The sequence below is a fragment of the Passer montanus genome, unplaced genomic scaffold (assembly GCF_014805655.1).
Source record: "Passer montanus isolate IOZ18808 unplaced genomic scaffold, ASM1480565v1 scaffold52, whole genome shotgun sequence".
Taxonomy (NCBI): Eukaryota; Metazoa; Chordata; class Aves; order Passeriformes; family Passeridae; genus Passer; species Passer montanus.
In genome coordinates, this window is record NW_024370152.1 from 91,695 (window position 1) to 109,292 (window position 17,598).

The 17,598-nt window shown below is 38.3% G+C and overlaps 1 protein-coding gene across 2 annotated transcripts in view; it reads right to left on the reverse strand.

Annotated features, from left to right (window-relative positions):
* LOC120509472 (leucyl and cystinyl aminopeptidase) overlaps positions 1–4,903 on the reverse strand; it is a 52,981-nt gene extending 48,078 nt beyond the window's left edge. For both annotated transcript variants that reach the window (XM_039724119.1, XM_039724120.1), the window contains exon 1: positions 4,668–4,903. In XM_039724119.1, the coding sequence (XP_039580053.1) occupies positions 4,668–4,686 (19 nt within the window). In that variant the 5' untranslated portion in view covers positions 4,687–4,903. The remainder of the gene's footprint in view (positions 1–4,667) is intronic.
* Between the last annotated feature and the right edge of the window lie 12,695 nt (positions 4,904–17,598).

Below are 17,598 nucleotides of genomic sequence, written 5' to 3' on the forward strand. Positions count from 1 at the left end.
CAGGGCTTTATGCACCACACATTCATGTAGACCCAACAATGTGAAACATGGTCGCTCAACTTTACATCATCTTCCCAAAAAAGATGACAGGACAGTCTTGGAATACTTTTACAGGTAGCTACTGAGGTCAGCATAAGCTTTCATTGTTTTTTACTTATGAATTAAACACACAGATACTCCATGGTTTCATTCTGCAAGTGGAAGACCAACTGCTTAGTGGAAAAACACTAACAAATGATCAATAGTGAGAACCAATACTCTCATCTTCAGACATTCTTTGAGTTACTGAATTCCCCTTCTGAACATCCATTGCTTGACAGGGAGTTCGCAGGGAAGCAGTAAAAGCAAACACATACCCAATACATTGAAAAAACAGGTTCCTGTTCAGCTGAGCTGACACAGGAACACAAGCACAGATACTACAACATGGCTTTGTGGAAAACAACAACCCAGCACAATGCACTTGGACAACGTAAAACTCACACTCAGGAACAGATTAAATCAGTGTTTTTTTCCAGTAATAATTGATGGGATAGGCAAAACACAGGGCAGAAAAAAAGACATAAAGAACAGACCTCTTTGATGTTTTCTATCTACCATTGTACAAAAAAAAATTACTCAATCTGTTGTTTAGGACCTAGTAACAGTTCAAGACAAACAGGAACCCCTCTGCTCCATGACTCAACATTGTAAAACATTGAGAGTCAAGGCTATGCCTGCTGCCCCCAATAGAATTAAAGCTATGCACACAGGTACATGCTCCTGAAACCTCCAATACACTTCTGTACTGAACAAAATTAACACGAAGAACAAAAATATTTTAGAATTGACAGGAACTACCTGAAATAACTAGACTTTGCAAATAACATTTTCATTTTGTAAAGGACATTACCTAACTTGTTTTATTTCTACTTTCCAAAAACCCCCCACTTCTTCCCAAGAGTCTTTTTATTTTGTTCATCAATTTAGTCATGTAATCAATATCAAAGATTGCATCTGTTGTGTATGAGGAGGATAAACATAATTCAGGAATGTCAGTGAAAGTGCATGTTATTTGCACTTCAGATCCTCACAAGTTATCCCATCTGCAGTTGCAAGTTCATGCATGTCACCTGTCTTAAATGAGAAATTCTGTAATAGCTCACTTCTACCTCTTTTTTCCGTGTCAAGTAGAGAACTGACACATTTAATGTATTAAACAGGAAATGATGAAATGATCTTTCTGAAACACATACAATCTAAAAAATAAGCAAAAGACTTGCAAAATAATTTGTACTGATGTCCAAGATAAAGAGGTCCAAAATTACATTACATATTCCCTTTAATCTGTATTTCACTTCTTCCACTTGTTTTTTGGGGGTTTTTTGGGGTGTGGGGGTTTTTTTGGGTTGTTTTTTTTTGTTTGTTTTTTGGTTTTTTTTTTTTTTTGTTGTTGTTGTTGTTGTTGTTGTTGTTTTTTGGGGGTTTTTTGTTTGTTTGGGTTTTTGTATCAGTAGTGGAACTGTTTAGGTAACAAATGACTAGTCAAAATAAATTAATTCTGCTCATTGATTCAGAGCAGAATTCAAAGGAATGGGAGACCATACATCTTTGGGGGAAAAATTCTGAGCAACAAATAAAGAAGACTTCCATTAACTTTTAATTAAACTTTGATTATTCATTCTTGGGGAAAATCTCAAAATAAGAACAGTCATGCAAAACAGAGGAATCCATCTAAAAAAAATCCTATCAATAACCATTTCTAGAACATTTACTACTTTATAGCATTCATAACTTTCAAGGAGAAGTGAAGATGGGACATCAGGAAAATGTTCTTCACTGAAAGGGTGGTTGGTCACTGGAACAGGGATGGGGTTATGGCATTAAGCCTGCCAGAGATCACAGAATGTCTAGATGCCACTCTTAGTTATATGGTTTGGTTTTAGGTAGTCCTGAGAGGATCAGGGAGTTGGACTTAATGATCCTTGTAGTTCCCTTCCAGCTTGAGATATTCTATGATTAACTCAGCTATTCCAGGCGCTAAAAATAAATATGCAATTAACTGTTCTTCCAGAGCTACAGACCTCATACATCATCACCTAAATTCTTAGGCAGGGAGGAAGACACAACCTAGATCTCTTCAGACAGGTCCAAAACTAAGTTTACAGCACAGAGATGAGGGAAGAAGTAAAAAAAAAAAATTAAATCTTAAGTTTATTTAGTTTATCTGAGCATTTTCACTGGAGAAGCTATTCAAACAGTAAAGAGCTCAGGACACACACTAGGATTTCAAGGAAAGGATAAGGGCTTCTTTGACTTTTGAAATGCATTATGGCTGTGTTTTTTCTTTTATTTAAGAAAAGAAAAATCCAACACAATACTGAACTAGAAAAGCTGGAATTTATATCCACTTTAGTACACTTGCTGCCTTCAAGTCTATTTTAAGACACATACTCATTCTGACACAGCTCTACTTGCATAAAGAAAAACAAGAAATTGTCTCATTGCTAGTTTGCCCAATGGGTATCAAAGTTCTGAATCCAACTAAAATGCTTTTGCAAAATCTTAAGATCCAGTCTATTCCCTCTTCCTCATGTTTTACAAGGGTAAAAAACCCCAAAGAACTGAAAAGATCTACAATTACAATATTGTAAGCTTCCTGTGATAGGCATGCTTTCCTCTCAATTTAAACGGCACTTTGCACAGGAAGTCAACATAGACTCACAAACAGAACTCGTAAGCATTGTATAACACAAAACAAAAATCCAGTTTATTTGAAAAATATGATACCCGCAAAAAGTTCCAGATCACCAGGCATGAAAATGAAAATTCAAAAAGCCAATAATGTAAGCACCCTCTTCATTTCAGATTTTTGCAGGTGCTATTGAGCACCAGACATGCTTCAAGATCATCAGAAATAAGGAGGAACATTTTTGCTCTAGTATTTGTATATTCTCTGTGGTGTCCATTCCAGCAGAGCTAGCTTTCAGAAAGAAACTTACTGACCAACTTGAGAGCCAAATTTTCTTCCAGTCTTACCACCATGCAGGGTTTTCATTTCAGGGAACAAAATTAGGAACCTCAGTGCATGAATATTGCTTCTCAGTACCTTAAGCTACATGCTAAAGCCCACAGGTCCATTTCTTCCAGTTGCATGGAGCAGAATTTTTAAAACGTTTTGTTGCACAGTGCAGCAATAGCATTATGTCAAACACACCTTTAAAACAACATTTCATCTCTTTCAAAAGGAATGGCCTTAGCAAGATGACTTAAAAATAAAATTCTCCCCCAAACTGCCTTACTCTTAAAGACAAGCTCTTTTTATGGTGCATAAAACAATGCAGAATACAGCCCTGTAACTGAAATAGGCTGTAGTTGAAATACCTTATACTAAGGCCAGGATTAACTAGAGAACCAGAACATCAACTGCTTGTACCAACTGTAATTTTAGCGTGACAATACAAAGAGGGGAAAAAAAAAAGAAGAGGGAAAATATCTCTCTTGCTAGTTATGCCACCAAAATCAGAGCTCATGACCTTCAGTTTCTTTCAGATTCTAAACAGCAGCATCAAATTATAGGGGATATTTCATGTGTTTGAAAACAGGGAAATGCAATGCAATGAAGATATACTTATAAATTCACAATACGGTTCATAGAACCATAGAATGGAATAGAAGGAACCCTAGATATCATTTAGTGCCAACCCCCCTGCCATGAGACAGAAAAATTATTTTTTGGTGCATGGGTTTTTTTAAAAAAACGATGCGGCAAACTACATGGTACTTTAGCGATGGCTATCCAACGTACTTGTCATTTAACAGACCAAATCCCACCTGTAACAAAAGTGCTGCTTTTTCAGCAGGAAGGCTGTTGTTTTACCCACTGTCTAATTCCATATTTGGCCATGGTTGCGAGTCTAACCAAACATACTTCAGTTTCAGTTTGATCTGAGAGCTTCGTTTCCTCCTCTGCCCTGGACGGGTAGAATGCGTTACTATTAGTAGAGGCAGAAGCAACACGGACTTTTCATGGCTTCATTTCAGGCACAAGCACAGGATGCACACACACTGCCGTATCACGATGCCAGCAAACGCTTATCTCTGAGCATATACAACCGCGTCGGAATTTCAAGCACTTCTGTCAACGCATGGGCAGCTCTGAAAGCTTTCTGCATTTCAAGAACACCCTGAAACACTATTTCGTACACCGCTTATACTTCTGTATTTTATTTCTCCTTCCGCTCGGGAGGGGGGGAAGAAGGGGGTACGTTGTGGTGCGAATGCCCCGATCAGGAAAACGCCATGACTAGCGGGTCTGCTTCCTACTTCCCACCAGAATCATGATGGCTTTGGAACTCCAGACACCTATAAGGTTCCTTCGGTGGTGCCACACACGGCGAGTGTACACCTGGTGTACAAGTGGCCCCGGCTTCCCGGTGTCAGTGAGACCCCGGCCGGGCAGTGAGAAGCGCAACAGCGCCGAAAACGCGAGGGCGCGCCTCTCACCTCTGTCGTTCAAGACACCTATTCCTAATTAACCTGAGACAATTTTCAAGCCGCCGGACCACGAAGGCAGCAACACTACGAAGCCTCTCGTTTTCCTCTGGGCAAGCAGCTCCCGCTGGACGCGGCTCCGCCGGGAGGCCCCCGGCCCCGTCCCGGGCTCCGACGGCCGCCCGGGTACTCACCGCTGGGAAAAGGCTCCATCTTCCTCCCGGAGTCCGCTCTCAGCGGAGGCGCTGCCACGGCTCTTTACTCCTCCTCCTCCCGCCGCCGCATACTCTCAGGACGGGCTCAGTCCGTGTCCCCTGCCAGCACCACCCCGCCGAGGCCGCAGCGGTATCAGCGCGCGGCTCCCTCCCTGCCCGGCAGCTCTTCCAGGCGAGGCGGCTCCGGCCAACCACCACCCGCCGCTGCCTCAGCGCCCGCTTCCTCCGTGCCCCTGGCTGGGCCCCGCGGCACCGCCTCCTCCCCGCATGGGCCCGCCTCACGCCGGGGATGCCGGGGCGGGCTGCGGGCCCCGAGGGAGCGGGTGTCGGATCGCGGCGTGCCCTGGGCCGCTCCGAGAGCGGGGTGGCCCGGCCGCGGCACCGGGCCCGCCGCGCAGCGGCCGCGCAGGCCGTGGCGGTGCTGCCGGGCCGACTTTGCCTGCATCTCCCTGCCGTGCGCCTTCTGTCGCAATTTAACCTTACTTTTTGTTTAAACAAATAATTCCCTTATCATCCGGTAGTGTTCTGCTGTGCAAGACACAGGAATCAAAAGGCACAAGCGATTGTGTGGACTGTGATCCAATGATGCTACGAAGAAAGACTGGATAGTGTTCCAGGAACCAAACACAAAAGAGCAAAACAATTAATTATACAAACTGGCCCTGGTATTTGTAAGAGAGAACCAGGCATCCACGGTGGATGTCACCATGAAATACGGAAGTATTGAAACACCATTACAAGTGGCTGCTGTGGGAAAAGTAGAGAAGTAAAAACATCTTCAAGAACAAATTCAAGAACAAAAAATGCTACAAATATTGTATTTATGTGTTTTCTGCTTTGCACATGTGGAAAGTGGCATCGTGGCAGCTGTGAACTTTTGAAAGGCCTAGGTCTCCAGCTTGAGAAGAGAGGGACTGCCCATGCTTTGGTTTTTTCAGGGCACTTTTTACTTCTGTGGACATTGTGTGCTGGTAAAGCACATAGCATTGTATCATCTTAATCTATGTAATATTTAATATCTACATAGCATGTTGTACTACTGTGTTTATTGTAATGTGTATTAATGAAGTACTATATGAAGTATACTATGAACTATGAAGTATACTATGAACTATAATGAAGTACTGATAGGTGACGGTAAGACCTGCTGCTAACCCCTGTGCCTCCAGAGGAGTTGGGACAGGAGAGACAAAAGCTTGTGATTATGGCTGAACATCAACAAAGAGCCATGAGATTGAAGGCGAACACCATGAACCTAAAGCCACTGAGGTTCTCTTGGCATTAGGGAGGGATTGTATGTAGAGATGACAAAGGAATCATGGTGTCATATGTCACATACCATCAATTTGGGACAAAATATTCCTGATGTTGATCAAAGTGGCCAGGCCATCTATACTTAACCTGGAAAAGGAACTTATATGTGTTCAGTATCTATCCTGCTTATTGACTTGCCTGCCCCCTCTCCCTTACAGCTACACTCCTGCTATCATCTGACTGGTAAAGTCTTTTTCTTAACACAGGAGATTTTTAAACACTGATTTTTGGGATAGAAGAAAATTTAAATTGATTGCTCCCAAAGAATACAAATTTAATGTCCCATATTTATTAAAAAAAAAAAAAAGAGGTTAATTGTCCAGGTGTCCACAAGAGCCAGAGGTCCACCAGAACCCAGGCACTAGTGCAGCCCTGTACCTCTTCTCTGTGTCTCATAAACCTAGAAGTGCCCTTTTTCACACATGATCATGTTTCAGAGACTTAGTTATGGTGACAACCTTGTAGCACAATCTAGGTCAAAGTCGTTTCACACTAAATCATTGGAGTTTAACACTGGCCTTAATGTCGGCACAGAGCTAAGTGAGTTTTAATAACCATTTATATATTCACAGACACCCCTGAACATACCACAACAGCCCATCGTCAAAAGAAAAACTTCTTTAGATTATTAAATCACCAAATCATTTCTTTTAGTAGGATGATAGGTCTATAGAGCTTTTTTTTTTTTTCAAAGCACTAACTCTGTCTGGCCTATATTTAAATATATTAGAGAAACAATACCTATGTAACTAATCTTGCTGGGATTCTACACAGTGTCATGTAGAGGCTACAGAGAGGCCTGAATGGTGTTTTTTGAGCACCTCCTCACATGCTTTCACCATTCTTCATTTCTGCCAATCAAAAATCCTTATTTAGTATAATACATCTTTGGAAAGGTAAAAAACTAAATTAGGATCATGTTCCATTACATGTGCAGGGATTTCCATATCCAGATTGTCCTATTAACATCAAGTTTTAAGATAATACAATGGGAATTAGTCATACAGAATAAGTCAGGTATAGAACTCAGTAGTTCTATAGTTTCACAGTAGCACCGTTTTTACTATAGTAAAAGAATAAGGGGTTTGCTGTAGTTTTGTATAACATCATTTAGAAAAAAAAAATTAAGGGATTTGAAGGTCCATCTTTGCTTGTGTTGGTAAACAGCGAATTTCTACAAAAACATTTTCTTAAAAGTGTCTAAAAGTTACAGGTCCTTTCTACTATAAAATATATACAGTTTTTAGTTATAGCTTGTGAGTGATTTGTAGAAGTGAAGAACTTTAGATTGTTTCTTTTTTCAGATTTTAAGTCAACTATTACCACAATTTCTCTTTTTTTTTTTTTATTTCTAAGGTGCAGAATAAAACATTTCTGTGATTGCTCAAAACTCTAAATATATCCTTAGAGCATCTGCAATAACCTGTATTGTGTCTTAGTTTGGTAGCTTCCATTCAACATTATCTTAATTGAGACCTTTTGGTGGGTTAAAATATGTTTGCCAGCAACCCTACACTTTTTTAAACTTTGAAGACAAGTCATGTCTAAAGAATGCTTTAGATCTTCCAGCTTTTAGACACCTGGAAATGACTCAGGCTGTCTTTTTGCAGTTTGTTTTTCTCGTGAAAGGCAAAGAGATTTCATGAACAGTACAAGTGTCGTCAGTAGACACGTAGGTGCTTTTCACCCAGCAGAAAGTCTTCAATTGTTTTCAACCAGATCTGCACATAAGATGCAACTACACACAGTGAAGCTTTGCAGCTGAGAAGTTGCCAGACCTCCAGGGGCTGGAAGACGAGGAGGGTCCATCAGTCTTGCTAAAACATGTCAGAAGTAGCCCAGACTCGGACGTGGAACTAGTGAATCATTTGTCTGACAACCTTAAAATAAGATGAAAAAACTGTCCCAACAAATACTTGTGCCTAAAGCTTGTGGTGAGAGATAAGGAACAGGGAAGTTCTCTTTATTCATTGACTGAAATGGTTAGTGCTGCTGATTAATATGTTAACTTCTTCCTGAATGTGAGGTTTTGTATTTAAAGCCAACATTTTTTCTTTGGTGTGCACACCATTCTGAACAAATCTGACACCCTCATCCCCTGTCAGCAGGAACTACAACCACTTGTAACGACTTCTTGCACAGAGTACTGTCCTAAACAGTCCATAGCACCGTGTTTGCAAAATAAGTATCCTTATCTATGTGTCTATTTCTACACATGTAACCAGTTCAATAATTAAAGTAAATAATTTTATGAATGGTGGAGCTAAATGAGGCATAGTTGCTTTCACATATCTTAACTCTCTGCAGATTCTTGCTAGGAGAAGCAGATGCTTCCACAGAAGTGTCATTGCTGTCTGCTTTGTGTTGCCTTACAACATACCTTTCAGCAATACTTCCTAGATATACATTCCCTTTTTTTAAGAGAATGTGGTTAAGTTCACGCAGTTACCTTGCCTCTTGCCATGTCTCTTTCAGAAACATTAAGACCACTGTGTATTTTCTTAGAATCCAGAAAGCTTTTTATTCTCTGTTGCGTAGAACAAGGATTTGACATAGTGCCCAGCCCAAGGTGCAGTCCCATTCTCAATAGTCATGTGGAAATAAACACCTGTGGCACATGAGCCTTTGGGCAGATTACAATGCTGCATTACAGATAAAAACCCACAAGCTATTATAAGGAGGAGTCATAACAGGGTTAGAACACTGGTACATTTTATTGTAGTATAGTCACTTCGCCATAAATGCTTTTCTTGCTTTGCTGATCTTGTTTAAGTCATAAAAATAAATAAGCTACTGTAAGAACTTTCAGGTCCTAAAATTAACCCAGTGTGTTTTTCCTCTTTCTCTTGGAATATTACTAGCATGTTTCTATCTCGGTTCTAAAGACCTACAGCTAGTGTTTAATTTCTTCAAAAAAGCATGTACTAACTAGAAACTATCAGTACTATAAATATATCCACCCAGTAGAAGTAATTTACCAGTTTTTGTGGCTGGAATGCTATGGGGCATGATTCAAAAGTTGCTTTTTCCACAGGAGAAATTAGGATACAGTTAAGTGTGATGATTTAGGCAAATCTAACAGCTTGCCACTTTCCAAAATGGCAGTGTCCTTTTCCCTGCTTTTTTCCCCCTGAGTTCTTGCCTCATGTTTCACTGCTTACCTTACACCAACTCTAATGCTTATTATATTCCTCTACAGGCCGATTTCAACTTTTCAGTTGCCTAATCTGGCAGAAAACTAGTTCACCAAAATAGTGGATAATTTAATTTCAGGTTACAGAGTTTAATCAGCATCTGCAAAGTATATGGATAACAATAGCAACAGAAGGGCTCATAAATATGCAGCTAAGCAACCTCAGCTCAGAATTCTCTTCTGCTTCCATTAATAAACTGTCTATGCCAGTCTGCCCCTTAGGGTTCTGTTCTTTAGCTGATCCACAGATCATCCCTAGATTTCTCTCTCTTTCCAATTCCATTTTCAGCTCAGCTCAGGAAGCAGTCACTTTCTCTTATCCACCATAAATTGAAGCTATATAGCACTGAAAATAACCATTCTTAAATACTGAGGAAAAAATGGAAGTAAATTGATTCACTAAGACAGAAGTTTTATGAAGTAGGAAGTCTGCCCAGAATAAATCCACACTTTTTAAAAGCACTTAGTATTGACAAGATTTATTTCTTCTTGAAATAAACACTAAATGACATCAACAGTAGTAAAGCAACAATGGTTATGGATTTTTGAGAGCTTCAATTACTTTTCTTAATGAATAAGATATAAACAGGATGATTAATAAATAAGATACAAGTATAAGTATCCCATTTTTTATAGCCAGAATAACACTGGAATTTAAGAAGTCATCTGTGCTCATGGCTCATATCTGAAGTACCCCATTAAGCAACTGAATAGTAATACTTTGTCCTTTTCAAACTGGAGAGCTGCTGAAGAGCTATGATCTGAAATTATCAGCCACTTATCAGATGCAGTGAAAAACCAGCACTATTTATTTCACATATTTTTATTAATGTATTTGTAGTCTTTGTCTAAATACAAAGTTAAGTGATGTGAATCAGGCAAGTATTGACTATGAGAAATATGAGACTGATGGACTGTCCAAAGTAACTTTGCTCTTGATACGCTGAGTTCAATGAACATGACTACCATAAGGTACTAAGCTGGCTGATGTGTTCTCAATCTTCCATAAAGCAGAAGTAAGCACAAGGTGTAGTGGAATTGTCAGTGCAAAACATCCATATAATTACTCTCTGAAGTGTTCAGTCTTGACACCCCTAGTTTGATTCTATTTGCACTCTGGACACTGAAGGGCAAAACCCCTTGCAGCCATTAAAAATATTATAAAAGGAAATTGTGCAAAAACTGTGTGACTAATACTTCTGTAGAAAAATAGTGTAGTGATGCTCTCTCATAATCTTAAATTATTTAATAAACTGTAGAGCTTTTACTTGCAACAAAAATGTAGCCTTCAGTAAGATAGCATATGTTAAAGCATAGAGAACATACCATACACTAAACAAGGTGCACGTGCCAGTGGCATGGTACTCTAACTTACACTATCTCAAGACAACAAGAAAGCAAAAGTCTGGCCAATGTGTTTGAGCTCTAATTCAAGTATATATTCAGAAACCAGAGTTCTTTCTGTTTGCCTGTGGTGAATTTTTCAGTGGTGTATTTATTTCACTGAAAGTCTATCCTCATGTTGGCAGTGTTCCCTTAAGAACAAATCTTCAAGAATGGCAGGTAGCAAATGACTTGATAACACTGTGTTGAAGTGACATATCCTTGCTTCTGATCAAACATTGTAATTACTCTACAAACTTTTTAAATAAAAATTAAAAACAATTTCAGGTATTAACACAATCATTTTATTTTCTTTCTTTTAAGGAATAATGCTTAAGTGGTAATACTTTAATGCTAAATGCTGATACTAATGCTTAAATCTTAATGCTTTTAGCCTCTTTTTATTCCTGTTATCCATTCTTAGCAGTGGATTGTACTTAATGGGGCTTTTGTGCTGCTGCTTGATGGTAGTTATGTGCTATTGTGAGAAACTAGTTATAGAATTGTTGTTGATATTAAAGTTATAGTCTACATCTGTCCTTTGAAAAGTCTCTACTCATAGATTTTATTCACAACTGCATTAAGAAATAATGATTTTGTGTGATTCTTCTTGTTAGAGTAGCAGTATGTTTACAAGATTTCTGCAGAGAAAGTAAATGCAGTCTGAGTCTCAAAATAATGGCGTGAATCCTCATGGGTAAGAAATATGATCTCTCACACAGGTATGTGAAATTTGCAGCTGATGGCAGATGGGAAAGATAGTTCTGGGTGGTGTACAAAAACACTAATTTAAAACCAACTGGTCATTTGGTCAGGCTAACTTTGACCCAGTAGATGATATATATGTGCCCTGATAGACAATCCAACTAGCCGAAAAGCAACGTCATTTACTGGGCAGGTACCACAATCAGTTAGCAAAACCTGATATGGATTAGAAACTTGTAATCCTCCTACTTCTGGCTTCAAATGCAGGGAATAATTACCAGTAATGAAAGCACCATTAATGTACAAAACTCTTTCTGTAAGACATAGTACTGATTAATGACATTTTTTCTGGACTACTTTTCAAGTATTGACAAGCCCTTGAACTAAAAAAACTAAGTAATTTTGTAGTTCAGCTTTCCTGAGGGGATTTATCTGAAGTTTTCATGCTCCTATAAAGTGGTTGGTTCATCCTTTATTTTCTTGACACCTTTCACTGCGGTAATTCATTTAAGAGTGAGTCATACAATAAAACAAGATACTGTTTCAGGAAAAAAAAAAAAAACCACAAGAAAGAAATAAACCATGACTTTTTAAGAATCAAATAATATTAAATGTCAGCCTAAGGAGTCAGAGTTGACTAGTCCTGTCTACTTTTATTCCTTTATTCCTATCTACTTTAAATACATCAATTTTTGAAAACTTATTAGATAGACCCCAGTTCTCAAGACTCTGTGTATACTATAGTGTTAACAGGCCACACTGCTCATATGAATGGGTAGACTGACATAGCTCTATTGGCCCTTGGTAGTTTTACATTAATTAATTAAAGCTAATGATTTAACTCCATAATTTCCAGACAGATGACTAGCTTTCCCATTGACTAGCATGAGAGAGTGAAAAAATTGCTATCTTTCCTGAAAATGAACCCATGGGAATAAAACATAATACCTGCACACTTGTTGAAAGAATATGCTCAGTTGTCATTCAGATAATTTCTATGAAAGTGTAGAATCATCACCACTATGATGCAATAACATGTCTCCAGCATAGCTGCCAGACAGGGAGAGGAGAAACAGAGCTCTGCATTTCACAGTAGTTTTAATTGTCATGATTTGGTGAACTAGGATAGTCCATTGCACCAGTAGATTTCCAACTCAGGAGGAGGCAAGGCAAGGCAAGGCAAGGCAAGGCAAGGCAAGGCAATCATTCTCTAGAACAACTAACTGCTAGTATGCTTATGCAATTACTAACCTGATGTTGCAATATCCTAGCTTGTTTTCCAAAATACCCACAGCATGTCTGCACTTATCAGTCCCTATCATAATTAAAATGCCATTCTTTCTATCCTACTCTCTTCACCCACTTCAGTGACATCCAAGAATATTGCAGTCCTGTTTCTGAGGAATTCACATGGTCTTGGATTGTATGTGCAGCAGTCTGTTTGTGCTTACTGTTCTGAGAAGTTTAGCACTCACCGGTGCTAACTTGGAAAAATATCAGTGTCTTGAAGGAAGAGAACTGTGTAAAGGCTATAAGAAGGCTTGTAAGACTATAGGTGAAACTTTCAAAGTACTTTTCATGTCTGGAGGGAATCTTACAAAACCCTATCAGGAGATGCATGCAGTATTAGAACAGGATGATGCTTGATAGGATGTTTGTCTGGAATGCAGCATGCATTTTGAAACATCAGTGTTCTGTGAAGAGATATAATACTAGGAATATGCAATATAATCAGCACATAACAATGTCAAGGGTAGTCAACTGAACATCCAACAATTGCCTCGAATCATTAAGTTCTGATTCACAGCAGTATGTTTCAAGTATAGATAATGCTTTACAACTGCCAAATGTGAAGGCAAACAGCAAACAAAACCAGTCAAATTAATATGAGAAGGCCACTAAGGATAAAAACAATCTCCATAGGCAGCAGACAAGATGTCACTTCCATATTTAACAAAAAATTCTGTGAGACGAGTGTGTGCCTGAAGGACGCTGGTATCTAATAATAGCATTGCCTCACACAATCTCTTTCTATGGCAAAGGTTTCTGGGCACACCCACATGAGGAGAAATCTGAGCTGGTCATAAACAAGCGAGGCTGGGGCAGGGAAGCAGCAGGAGCATACTGCCTCCCCAAGACAGTCAGCTTTATGGCACTAATGTGGCACGTGAGCTGAATTAAAACACTTGGACTAAATTCCTCAGAAGACACTGCAGTCTTCTGCAAAGGAATTTTCTTTCATCCAGATTCCCCTTCGAAGGAGTCTTGCAAACACAGGTGTTTAGCTTCTTACAAATCCAAAAGAAAAAGAAATCAGGTAGAAAGACAAAAATTTCTTAGGCATATGAAAGGTCTAAACTTTCAGTGTATGATGAGGTGGTTTTATACACACTCTTTATGTGTGATGTTAGTTGGTTTTACGGTGTGTATTTGTTTGAGATTTGAATAGATTTAGTTTTATTTAATTTTGCTTCAGTTACAAAAAATTCCATCCAGAAAATAACATCCTCCAAAAAAAACAGGTGCCAAGCTAAGGAACACAGCTTTTTCTTGATTCAGTTGTGATGATACCAGAAAGAAGTTAGATTAAAAAAAACTAAAAAAAAAACAAACCCTTGAGGTTATGCCAGCAAGATGAGATGATGTCACATCAGGGTTTTTTTTATATCCCCCTTTCAAATGCTGACTGATGAATAACAGGCCAGAATTACAATATTATTCAAACAAATTTAATGTGTCATGTGCCTGATAAAACTGAAATATTCCTACTTGCCTAACTACTTTTGAGATCCAGTTATTTGATATATTTCATCTTTGGACAATGTATTTAAGCTACAGAAGTAGTAGGCTTCAGCTGTTAAAACGTTGGAGGTACATTGACATATGTCTTGTACATTTATACTTGGAAATACTGAGAGTGATAAATAGCAAAATATTGGAGGAAAACTCAGGCACTTCCTAGAACCAGTTGACAGATTTAGAGTACCGTATATAGTTTAGAAAAGTATTGCTTGCTGATCTGCAATTTTCCCACAGAATATGCTGTTAGCAATAAAATGTTACTTGGCAAAATGTTTTGACATCAGGTGTGGAATTCCTTGATGGATATAAAGAGAAATTAATCTATTTAATTACTTAGCAGTTGCAGTAGTATTCTAAAATACTACTTAGGATATGTTTGCATTGGATATTTAACTCAGCCTGAAGAAGGCAATCCTTGTCTGTGCTGAATAAGAGGTACCAATGAGGTGTTCTGTCTGCGTTAGGTTGTCCACTCTGTTCTTCTTTCTGTAGTATTACTATGGCCAGAATCTGGGGAGCAGGATGACTGGAGACAGAGGATTGTAGAACTTGGATCGGCCATGTTTTCTGGTTTAGAATGTGTCTGTAAAATACAAGAAAGTTGCTCATCATAAATCTAAAGAGCCAACTGATCTGTCAAGATGTTACTGAGGTATGGTGCTTAGATCATATGTATCAGACCTCATATCAATAATTTTTAACCTGGATTCTCTAGCTGATCTGAGGCTGTTGAGATTTTTGCCCAGCTGTCTGATGCTCCTAATGATGACATCTAATGATAATCCCATTGATTTACAGCCACAATCCATGGTTCTCCAGAGGGTTACAGACAACTAAATAAAGACGTGTCAATCAGTGCCTGATCTGGGTCAGCTTTAGTCAAGCACCTCTACCAGAAGAACATTTTCTATCAAATACAGTAGACGAGGTAAACCATTACTTTAAAATATGTAACCATACTTGTGAGTTTTCCTTATCCTGACTTCTAAGGCTGTGCATGAGGAGAGACTGCATCTTCCTAACCAGTGACTTGTGAAAATTTGTAAGATCACAGGAGTAAGGTGAGCTTGTTTTTCTGCAAAGCAATGCTCCAGCCCATAACAGTTCTAATTTATAATAAGTTCTGTTCATGTCTTTTGACTACATCTTTCTTGAGATAGGTTTTATATCAAAGAACAGAGGAAGTTATATGTCATGCAATAGAGCACCTACTGAGTTTTTTATAACTTTTTAATAGTGATTAAAATAACTCATTGTAGGACAGTTTTCTCAATAAGAACTTCACTTTGATTTTAATAAGAGCTCACTAGTGTAAAAATTGCATTTGGTTTTAAATCCTCTGGCACAGCGTGTGGTCCCTAAAGGTAATCCATTGCCAGTGCTTAATAAATAAGTATAGGAAGCAAAGGAATAAATATAACAACTTTTCAGCTTCCAGAAAACTTGTGTCAGACAGTGATTATTAATCATACGCATGTCAGTTTTGTGAGCTATGTATGTTTTCCAAAGTAAAGCGTGAACACAAACACAATTACCAGAAGATTAAATCTCTTTCTGTATCATTTAAGAAGGGCTACACATACTGCAGTAGTAGGAAATATTGGCTATGGCAGTACATTTGGAGGACACTAGCTCATATCATACTGTAGAGAGGAGCTAACACAGACTTTGGGCTTAACTGTTATCCTTGATTAGCTAAATATCCAACCTTTACTTTATCTTTCCTCTAATCATCCAGTCATGCTCCAGTACTCTAAGACACAAGTTTAATGGGTGTAATTGTAGTATTCTGTGCTTTTAGTTTGTTGGTGTGTCTAAACATCTTTGAACTCACCCCCAGAAAAAGTAAAATGCACTCCCAGAATAATTAGTTCTAACAGAGAAAAAAGCTGATTCAAATGTCTAAAGATGAATATAAATATTTTCAAGCAATAATTATAATATTGGAACTGTACCCTCACAGTCTTTCTCATAATTTAGTTTATTTTTAATTTCTTTTTATGTACAACAACATAATTCCAATTAAAAGCACTTCTTTACCGTGACAGCCGATAAGAGTGACTTGTTAGACAAAATTTTTGTAAAATTAATTTGTTACTTGTTATTAGAAGAATTACTCTATATTAGTTTAATCTCCCTGTAAATTAAGTTAAAACATTTGCCTTTATCTACTTTTTTGTTCATTTCACAGAAGAATATATGGACTGAATGCTTATGTTTCTTCTGCAGTTGCAGTATATAATCTCTCAGAGAGTAGATAATCCTTCTGCCTCTATGACAGAGACAGATCCTTGGTTCTGACAGCTATTTGCATTATGAACTGACATTTTTAAAAGTGCAAAAGAAAAAAAAGAAGAAAATACAGTTTATTAAACTGACTTACCTCAAAAAAAATAAAGCTAGAATCTCATTGAAAAGCATTTCTCAGTAGTAAACCCGGCTACTAGCTAGCTCAGTAGCTATCTGGCTGTCCCAGAAGGCTGATGCAACTTGGATAACACTATGTTGCTTGTCAGAGGTAATCTGAGGAGAAGAGAAGCACCTACAGCTTCCTAAGAGTTTCATCGGAAAGATGAATACCATCTGTGACAATCAGAGCATTATCGCGTTGACAGGATTTTAGAGATTTGACATCATTTTAGAAACCTGTATTTGCAAGTGTATTTTTCCTTTGAAGGTTCAAAGAGCTGCAAATCACTTAAATCAAGTGAGAACATATACCATTGAGGACTACTTACTGAGCAGTTCAAAGTACAGGCTGCTTGTTGGTACTAGTCATCTCCAGTATTTTTAACTCTTTTGAGCTGAAGGAGTGAGAAGCATACAGTATTAGAGTAGAACATCTGTCATGAAATTTTTTAAAAAATTATTTTTACTAAAATATAAATTAATTGAGTTAGAACAGGTCACACAGAGACCAGAGTCACAAAGAAAAAGGGAGATTCCCCTTGTTAAGTCACAAGGTTCAGAACAGGGGCCCTTCCTTTCTAAACTCCTTATGAATCCTAGGGAGGGCTAAGTCCAATCTTAGTGTTGGGTTTATGTGCAATGAAATTAAGCTATGCAACATTATAATTATTATTATTATTATTATTATTATTAATAATAGTAGTAGCAGTAAATAGCTACATGGATTAGTAACATTTCATTATTATTAAATCAGCATTATTTCAATCACTTGCCAAGGATATGTCAAATGTAAGGGATCTCTCCACCTTGGGTAAGAAAGGCTATCCTAGTCCAAGGTAAGGAATTTCAAACCTCATGAGACATCCATGCTGAAGAGGGGAGTCACCTGGCATTCAGTTCAGCTGCAGTTCAGGGAGAGCTCAAACTGGGCCCATCCTGACAGTGATATTTGCAAAGTGAAGTAGTTGGCTGCTAGTCAATAATAAAGACAAGACAGATGTCTTCATTTTGGCTGTACCATCTTGTTCTGTGCTTTAGTTATCTTGTAATTTTGGGGTTTGAAACCATCTCTGGAAATATTTTCATGAGGCATTTTCACTCCTT